Source organism: Thunnus maccoyii, chromosome 10 (assembly GCF_910596095.1).
Source record: "Thunnus maccoyii chromosome 10, fThuMac1.1, whole genome shotgun sequence".
Lineage (NCBI taxonomy): Eukaryota > Metazoa > Chordata > Actinopteri > Scombriformes > Scombridae > Thunnus > Thunnus maccoyii.
The window spans coordinates 15,898,654-15,908,097 of NC_056542.1; the positions used below are offsets into that span (position 1 = coordinate 15,898,654).

The window sequence follows — 9,444 nt, forward strand, 5'->3', positions numbered from 1 at the left end:
TCTCTCTCTCTCTCTGTCTTACTCTTATCATCCCCCATCTTCTCTCTCTTCCACTCTTTCTCTGTTGATACAGAGGAATGCAGTATGTGGCAAGCTGTGGCTCCTTGGCTGTTGATACTTGCGACTCTGCTCCGCGGTGAGTGACTTTCACTGATGCTTTGAGTGAGACTGTGCTCGAACAAGTGTGCGTTTTCTACCTGTGCTGTGTGTATGTACATGCTCTTCCATGTTTGTGCCACTGAGTAGAGACAGTAGCTCTTGTAGTAGTAGCTCTCACCAAGAATGTCTGTTGATGTGCAGCCAGACAGAAAAAAATAGATTGATTTTATGATGAGAAAGCAGCAATATTAAATTCAATCATCTTTACTGCAGATTACATAGTTGAGCGGTGCATTTTTATTACTGATAAGACTAAAGTGTAATAGATAGAAATACAGTTAGATAGATAGATAGATAGATAGAGCCACAGAGGAGGAGAAGAGGATAGTTATGAGGCAGTTAATTTTTAATTTATATGGCTGGACATTGTGGACACTGGGGTCTATTAATCTGAATTATAGGCATACCATCTGTAGAGTCATATTGATATTAATTAAGAACTACTAAGTGAATATAGATTTGACACTGCATAGTGAGTGCATTAATCTTACACCATTTATTGTACCACTCCCATGTGGTTTGCAAAGCAGCAGGTAGATTACTGTTTGGCTTCAGAATAGGCATTGTGCAGTAATTTTAAGTGTATTGTAGTTTTCAGCTCTCATCGTCGTGAGTGCTGTGTCTGTCTGTCTTGGGTGTTTCGGTGTTTAATGGCCTCACTATTTCCTGCATTGAATAGAGCTGACATTTTTACAGCAGAGAAAAGTCTCTGACTGTCTGCTGGTGATCAATCAGAGATGTAATTGATTAAGAGTAGCTGGCAATCTGTCTCTCTGCTATCCGTTCTCTTTCTCACACATTTCCATTCCCTGTTCCCTTCTTTTGTCCTGTGTCCACTTTACTATGTATTTGTGCAACTTCATCTTTAAAACATTTCCCTATAATCCTGGTTTTACCTTCATTGGAGCATGTCTACCCTGTCTCTGTTTTTTCCTTCTCCTCCATGTACCTGGCCGACAATTTCAACACCACTTTCTGTCAAACTATCCTTCTATCATTGTTAATCACACTATTTTTCAGCTATTTCTCTGACTTCAGTGCTTTCTCCCTGTTTGTCCTGACGCAGCTTTCTCTCTGCAACTGTCGGTTTTTGCTCTTGCTCTTCTTTGGTCATTAGACTCTCTCATGATGATGTTTGGAAATGTATAAAAAGTGGTTTTCAACCCAGTGTTCCTGTTTGGCCCCTGATAAGTCGAAATATTTGGCTTTGATTCAGCACAATGCTGTTTAAATAAAGAAGTTGATGAAACAAACAAGTGTGTGTGCGGCCCTCATCCTTCAACTGATTAAACTCTCTCCCATTTTCCATCCCCCCTTTCTCCCCTCTATTAACCCCCCTCACCCTCCACTATACAGTATCAGTGCAGGGTCCTCACCAGCGCTTTCTGCTCAGGGAGCTGCTGAGAGACTACAACCCCATGGAGAGACCGGTGGCCAACGACTCTCAGACTCTCACTGTTCAGTTCTCCTTTACTCTGATGCAGGTCATGGATGTGGTACGTATGCATGGCACCCCTTTATCACACATCAGTGCAATTTCACAGTTACACAATACGTGCAAAAGAAAGCTACACACATTTTCACATTTTCAAGTCTATCTTAATTACATGCCCATACTGTAGATACATTTAAAAAGTTAATGGTCGCTTTAATTGTTCCTCCTGGCTGTGAAAGGATCCTTTCCAATGTAAGAGATATAGGAACAAAAGTCCTCCTTCAGTGTGAAAATGCAGTTTGAAGTTCAGCTGAAGTTAATATGAGGTTTCATAAGTCTGAATTAGTCAGATCAAATGGGTATCTTATAAACTTAAAGTAATTTTAGTATGTGTTACCTTGGACAGTGTGTCCTTACTGAGCTGCAGCAGAGGGATTGCTAAAGCCTTATATGAACTTCAGTTGAAACTTTGAAATGCTTTGTTTTTTTTTTAAAACAGAACAAGGATTGTAGATACAGTAGTCCCCCATCTCTGACACTGGAATCACATTAGGAAGCAATCTCTTCAAAGCCAGTGTAGACAGGAGAAACAATTAGAGCTAATAATAACTCTTAAAAAAGCACAAATGAGCCTGTGAGTAAAGTGTGAACCTATTCTTAGTTTAAATCATAAAACCACCAATTTCTTTTCATTCCCTTTGTGTTATGCAAGGATGAAAAGAACCAGATTCTCACCACGAATGCCTGGCTGCAGATGGTGAGTATAATGAATAATAATATGTTATCGATCTGTGCAGTGAAAACGTTCAGGGTCATATCGGAAGACATGTAGACTAATCAAACTTTTTAAACCTCTTGTTGCTTCAAACATAATCTTATTTTGAAAATCGTGAGCGCTGGAGGAATCAGGGACAAGTGACCAAGCTTGTTTATGCCTGTGTGTATTTGTGAATATCTGAGTTTCTTTTTTTTTGTCCATTTGTAATACGAGAGTTGTGTTTGTGTCTCCCAGCAGTGGTACGACCACTACCTTCAGTGGAATCAATCAGATTATCCTGGAGTTAAAAACCTTCGTTTCACTCCTGATCAAGTTTGGACGCCTGACATATTGCTTTACAACAGGTGTGTGTGGCATACAAACAAACATACACCCAGTGCTGCTGCTGAGCTCCAAGCTATCTAAATAATTACTGTGTTACTGTCTCCCAGTGCTCATGATAAGTTTGATGCCACCTTTAAGACCAATGTGCTGGTTAACTCCAGTGGCTTCTGTGAGTATCTGCCTCCAGGTAAGATTTTATTTATCAGCATCTCATCCGCAAAACCAAACAGCGTCTTCAATCATTCTGCATATGTACAGTGTCAAGCTGCAGCAAATTAATTCAAAGAATGCTTACTGCAATTGAACATTTTCCTCTTCACTTACTTCCAGATGGCTGCAACAAAAACAAATTTTACTTTCCTTTTACTGTCAATTAATTCCCTTCTTTCTCCTACCTTCCAAGGAATATTTATCAGCACATGTAACGTGGACGTGCGGTGGTTTCCATTTGACATCCAGCGCTGTGAACTGAAGTTTGGTTCCTGGACGTTTGATGGCTGGCTGCTGGACATTCAGATGAAGGAGGCAGACGTGTCAGGGTACATGCCCAATGGAGAGTGGGACCTAGTGGGTGAGACTGGCTGTAAAGGCCCTGCATAATAAACAAAGTTTGTTGCTTAGTAACTGCAGCCTTTGGCTTATATAGATTACCACCATGCTGTTCTGTACCTGTACTGTAAGAAGTGAGTAGTCATGTCTAGTTAGACTTTATCAGGAGAAGTTGGAGTGTGTCTTACAAACATTTCATTCAATGAAAATACAATGGCAATGCAGTTTTACACTTTGATTTTTTGTATGCTTTTGTGCACCTACTGTATGGTACGGTGCAGTAAGGCTATACTCAGGAGGAGTAAGGGTGGCATATTTTGCCTTCCTGCAGAAAGAGTTATTGATTTTCATAAAGCCACTTGTTTTAATGAAATTAGATCTTTCATTCTACACTCTGTTTCATCACTCTTTTAGCTTTTTTGTATCATTTTGGACTTTTCTTACTCAAAAACATGTAATGGTTGTAACAAAATACAACACTTCCTGAGATTCTTGTTTTGATGTTTTTCCTTTTCTGTGAAGCCCTCAGTGGTGTTTTCTGCATTATAATGTCGTCTTTGTCTCTTCCTGTTGCCTCAGAGGTCCCCGGAGGTCGTCATGAGGTTTTTTACGACTGTTGTGCAGAGCCCTACCCCGATATAACCTTTGTGGTGACCTTACGAAGGAGGACCCTGTTCTACGCTCTCAACCTCCTCATTCCCTGTGTGCTCCTTTCCTCCATGACCCTTCTGGTCTTTCTGCTCCCTGCCAACTCTGGGGAGAAGATCAGCCTGGGTGAGGAATAATAAAATGAGGAAGAGGAAAAACAGGGTGAGGGATGGTGAGGCAACAAGGAGGGGTTGAAAACAAAAGGTTCACCTGATATAAGAGGAAATATATTTCTAGCTGCATGTTCTATATTCCTTCCATTGCAAAGCATGTGGTGGTTCTCTTACAGTCTTTCTCCGTCAACACTTTCTGTCAGCTATGCAGTCTATGCAGACGCTGTCAGGAGGGTTGAGATGGAGGAGGAAAGAGAGAAAAGAAAATGCAGGAGGGAAGATGAGGAAGTAAAATCAAATGAGTTTTCCTACAAGTGTCAGAAAGACAGATGATTGTGGAGAGAAGTCAAGTGCGGCATACCAAGTACACTGTTCCACTAAGTGTGCTCATGTACTTTCTTCTATTAAGGTTTCTCTCTCTTTTTCTTTGCAACTCACGATTCCCTGGCGTCTTGTGTCTGCCTCCAGGCATCACGGTTTTACTTTCTCTGACTGTCTTCATGTTGATGGTTGCAGAGATTATGCCCGCCACTTCAGATTCGGTACCACTGATAGGTCAGTTTCTTTCTGTATATGCACATCTTTATTTGTTTGTGAGTGTTGGAGTGGTGGATTTTGGAGACAGTGATAATGTTAATAGCATACAGATTGAAAGCACCCTCCTGTCTGTCTCAGGTCAGTACTTTGCAAGCACCATGGTGATTGTAGGGATGTCAGTAGTAGCCACAGTCATCGTCCTTCAGTTCCATCACCACAAACCTGACAGTGGACACATGCCGCGCTGGGTGAGTTGGATCCTTCCTGCTTATCTTTATTTGAAAATATGCCTCTATGCTCTTTTCCTTATCAGCGTCTATCCATGTCTGACAGGTGCACTTGGTTCTGCTGCAGTGGGTCCCTTGGTTCCTGCGGATGAAACGTCCAGGGGAGGGGGCGGACCCTACTCTTCCCCACAGCCAGGCAGACTGTCAAAGCAAGACCCTGTCCTCTCCTACCACCACCATTACCACCACCACTATCCACACCCCGGTGCCCTCCATCCTCCCCCAGAGTCTCAACTCCCTGCAGGCCAGCCTGGCTCAGCTCAGCCACCCTCTGTCACACCCACCCCCTCACCGGCCCAACTCCCAAGCTGTTATCCTCCCCAATCCCTGCCACAGAGATCCCAGCCCCAATCCACATCCCCAACCCAACGGCCATCTGCCTTACATGGGCTTCCACACCCTCCAGACCACTGTAGAACTGGAGCCAGTTCAGAGGAGCAGAGTCACCAGTTATAGGAGGGCTAGCAGTGGACTTGGTGGAGGAGATGGAGAAGGACCAGCAGCAGTAGGAGAAAGAGGACCAGCTGGAGATACACCTATCCATCACCACCTACCATCCGCCAGATTTGGGAGTCCCCCACAGGAAACTCCAGAGCCTGACCCATCAATCACATTCTCGGGACCCAGTGGCCTAGAAGCTGGGGCTGGAGCAGGGAGAACAGCTGCCATGCATACCCACAGAGGTGTGATCCGAGGCGGAGCGGTGGACAACCAGCTGCAGGCTCTTCTTGTGGAGGTGCAGTTCTTAGTTGAACGTGTTCGTGAGCACGACCGGCAGCTCAGTCTGGCGGAGCAGTGGCAGTTTGCTGCAGCTGTCATTGACCGCCTGTGTCTGGTTGGATTCAGTGTTTTCAACATCATCTGTACCATCGCTATCCTCATGGCTGCACCCAACTTTGGAGAAGCACTGTCAAAAGACTTCCTCTGAGAGAAGCGGTGATGTTAAGGGATGATACAGATAAGGATTTGTTGGAAGCACAATTGCTGTTAACAACACTGGGACATAAAACAGCAAATATTCCCTATTTAGGAAGCCGGAGTGAACTGTGACACATTTACATGATTTCAGAAACACTACAATGTGTTTTGTTCTCTTTCTGATAGATTAAACCTGATCATGCTCGGTTACTGTTCACACATTCTTTCAATAGGTTTTATGGATGTTTCACTGATATTTGGATGATGGTTCATGGACTAATTGACAAAATCATCAGTAAATATTTTGTGAGTGTAACAATGAAGACATTGTTTTTTTGAGTAGATTTGTGATTGAGGATCCTAAAGAAAAATCACCACAGACTTCTGTGTGAGAACCTGTAAGCATGACTTGTGAAGTATTTGTACTGCAGTCATGGGACACATCATGAAGATGCTCAGTAAAAAGCAACCTGGCACTAACTTGCTGCATGTAAAATGATAGCTGAGCTCTAACACTCAAGCAGGATTTGTTTAACAGTTAACATGCTCAGAGTTACATTAAAACTGGTTGGGTTTGTTCACTAATACTCTTCAACTGATTGTCAGTAGGGAGGCTCTGTGCTCTCTCGTGTGACACATTTTCCCAAATATACTGCAGTAGAGCCAAATCTATTTTCTTTAGAATTTCAATTTTCAATTTAATTCACAGTTTTCTCATGGTTTTCCTTTAATAAGATGTCCAAAGTCATTGTGATTAGTATATAGTTTTTCTTATTCTATATGAATACTGTCCTCCAGAGATTGAAAACGGAAACAAAGAGTCTTATCACAATAATAGAGATGGGATATCATCGAGGTAATGGGATGATGACATTGGCAATTCAGTTCTCCATCACCTTTAACAACATGTTAGTTTCATATTACGCTGCAGTGACTGTTATAAGGAAGAAAATGTACTAACATCCCCTAGAAAAATATCCAGTATTTCTGCCATAGGGATCTTTTGTGTGTCATTCACTTTCTATAAAACTACACTGCAATGATGTGATATCTACATACTCTTGTGTCTGATTATGGGAGACACTAGCGAATGTCCATACAGGTAGAACAAATATTTCAAAGCTCCATTTTATATTCATAATGTGGAACACTATAGTCTGTCTGTGCAGGCGTTAATGAGGTTCAGACTGAAAAGAGAGAAATCATAGGTTATGTCAGCTTCCAAAGAATTTCAAGAGGGTTTTTATCTTATGGACATACATGCAGACCGCAACACACCCTCACTCATCCACCCACACACTCAAATACACGTGTATGCAGAAAAATACAATCTCTATGACCCAGGCTTTGAATGTAAATCATGGCATACATTTACTCTGTCAGGTCGAGGAAGTGTTGGACGCTCGAAACGCCAATAGGTTGTGACAGGCTAAGATGTAAACACTGTGAAATAAACTGTCTCATCTTTTGCACTCTCTAGACTTGCATCAAATTTTCTATTCTCTGGCTCCCCTCCTCCGATCGAAGTTGAAAAAGGATGCAGAAACAGAGGACAGGAGGAGGGGAGGGGTGTGTGAAGAGGGCAAAAAGGAAGAAGAAAGAGACAGAAGAGGGAGATGCAAGGGAGGGCTATGCAGAGGTGCAGAGACACAGAGGGTGCAGAATGAAAGAGTACAAAAAGAACATAGTTGCATGGTTGAGAGAAAGAGAGGGAAAAAGCATAGGGGTGCTGAGAAGGCAAATAGGGACCAATAAAGTTTTTAACTGATTGCTCATTAATGAAAGAGGAGAGGAGAGGAGAGGAGAGGAGAGGAGAGGAGAGGAGAGGAGAGGAGAGGGAGAGGGGAGTAGGTGGGGTAGAGGGGTGAATCCCCCTTCCTCCTCCTCCTCCTCCTCCTCCTCCTCCTCTGGGATGCTGCTGCTGCTAAACTGTACTTAGACCAGCATTTAGGAGTGACTGGACGTATATTCTGAATTGGCAGAGGGTGTCTTAATCAGAATTTATGTGAAGGATCTTGGCAAACCTTTTCATGTAAAATGACTGACTATGAAATAATACGAACACTTTATGACAATTGAATTTGGCTAATTGGTGTCTTGGCACGCCTGTGGTCAAACCTTCATCCCTGAGACTATTAAATTGGTTTTATACTTTCTCATTGTAAGTACAGTATGTGCTGCATGTGCTGGCAGGGCAGTGCACCATTGGATCAATTCACCGCGCATTTCAATGGCCTACTGAGCTCTTTTGTCTGTGTGACTGGTGGGGCTGCGGACTGCAGACAGCTGAGAGATGCAATACAGCACAGGTAATAAATCTGAGATACTCTCCTCCTCCAGTGACTCAGTCATCCACCTGCTCTGTGGCGACAGCTCCAGCCGAGCTGTTTGTTCAGAGGAGAAGCAAACTGGTTCATACAAAAACAAAGGAGTATGCAATTATTAGGATGCAGGATGCAGAAAACAGGTCTTTGGTATCAAGGGACCACTCCAATCTGTGGCTGCAGTTGTCACACATATTTGCACACACACACACATCCACACAAACACAGAGCTGCGCGAACACAAACCCACTCACACGTTAAGTGGTAAAGTCGGGACCCTGCTGCAGACCTAATGCAGTAACCACACATACTCCTGAAGCTTTCCCCAGTTCTCGTGCACATTTGCTGTTCACTCTCACTGCTGCTTGTGCAGTAGGGTGTTTTCTCATGTGGAAAAAATATAAGAGTGGGAGAGAATATATAAAGGAAGTAATACAGAGTAGTGTGGTATTTTAATAGAGGTTAATCAATTCAAAAATGTATCAAAAATTCCCTGAAATTAAACAAAGCTATGATGCAATATTTGTTTAGTTTATCGACTTATTTCTAGTCAGTTCAGTGTTCATACCAAACAGGTGTATCATGGGGCTTCCACAGAAAGACAAGTGCAGTCCTCCTGACTTGCATGTGTTTAACATGTGGGTGGAAACTGAAGAAAATCTGTCAGTATAGAAAAACAACACAGATATAGGCTGCAGGCTGTGGCTGCTGAGACAACAATAACAAAGACTGAGCCACTATACCACCCACATCACAATACTGTATATTTCCATTGTTAGATTTTGAAATATCAGTGCCTCAGTTGTAGAAAAAAAATCAACAATCTTAATCTGTCTGTTTGCTTTAGGATTACATTTTTTACAATAAATTACACTTTAACCTACAAATGAAAGCCTTGTAGTTAAGACACTTAAGTCTAACAATTTGCAAGACATCTCTCTGGACAGTTCTCTGCCTGGAGAGGTAACAGATGTTAGCTTTTTGGAAATTCAGATGTTCCTAGATAATACCCCATGCCACCAGCAGTCAATAGCTATTAATTACTGAGTGGATACACTCAATGTGGGTCGATATGAAACGGCCATTTCACTGCCTGTTGGGTAATTGTCTCCCAGATCTCATTACAAGACGTTGGAGTTCAGGAGGGAAGAGCAATGTGAAGAGAGGAAGAAAGACAACAGATGTGGGTACACAAAGGGAGAGTGGGAGTACTGGTGTGAAATCATCTTTACAGGATAAATCCTACTCTGCTCACTGAGGGGCTTGTGTGTAACTTTCACTGTGACTTTTGACAGTCCTATATTCCCACCTACTAGTTCCAGCAAACAACGTTAACTTAAGTCTGTAAAAAAAAAAAAACCCAAACAAAAGA

The 9,444-nt window shown here is 42.5% G+C and overlaps 1 protein-coding gene across 2 annotated transcripts; it reads left to right on the forward strand.

The window, feature by feature from the left end:
* Positions 1-7,183, forward strand: LOC121905828 (neuronal acetylcholine receptor subunit alpha-7-like). 2 transcript variants are annotated; one of them, XM_042424358.1, is made up of 10 exons: positions 1-136; positions 1,516-1,655; positions 2,307-2,351; positions 2,607-2,716; positions 2,804-2,883; positions 3,100-3,267; positions 3,825-4,019; positions 4,475-4,561; positions 4,682-4,791; positions 4,877-7,183. In XM_042424358.1, exons 1-10 carry the CDS (start codon positions 85-87, stop codon positions 5,756-5,758), a joined length of 1,869 nt encoding a protein of 622 aa, XP_042280292.1. In that variant the 5' UTR covers positions 1-84; the 3' UTR covers positions 5,759-7,183. The 2 variants fall into 2 exon arrangements, with proteins under 2 accessions (XP_042280292.1, XP_042280293.1); XM_042424359.1 differs by having other exon boundaries at positions 2,610-2,716.
* The last annotated feature ends 2,261 nt before the right edge of the window (positions 7,184-9,444 follow it).

Bases quoted from the DNA above. Each gene is read 5' to 3' on its own strand.
- LOC121905828 (XM_042424358.1), top strand. From the start codon at position 85: ATGTGGCAAGCTGTGGCTCCTTGGCTGTTGATACTTGCGACTCTGCTC. The intron at 2,884-3,099 runs GTAAGATTTTAT...CTACCTTCCAAG, and splicing joins CTGTGAGTATCTGCCTCCAG to GAATATTTATCAGCACATGT. The intron at 4,792-4,876 runs GTGAGTTGGATC...CATGTCTGACAG, and splicing joins GTGGACACATGCCGCGCTGG to GTGCACTTGGTTCTGCTGCA.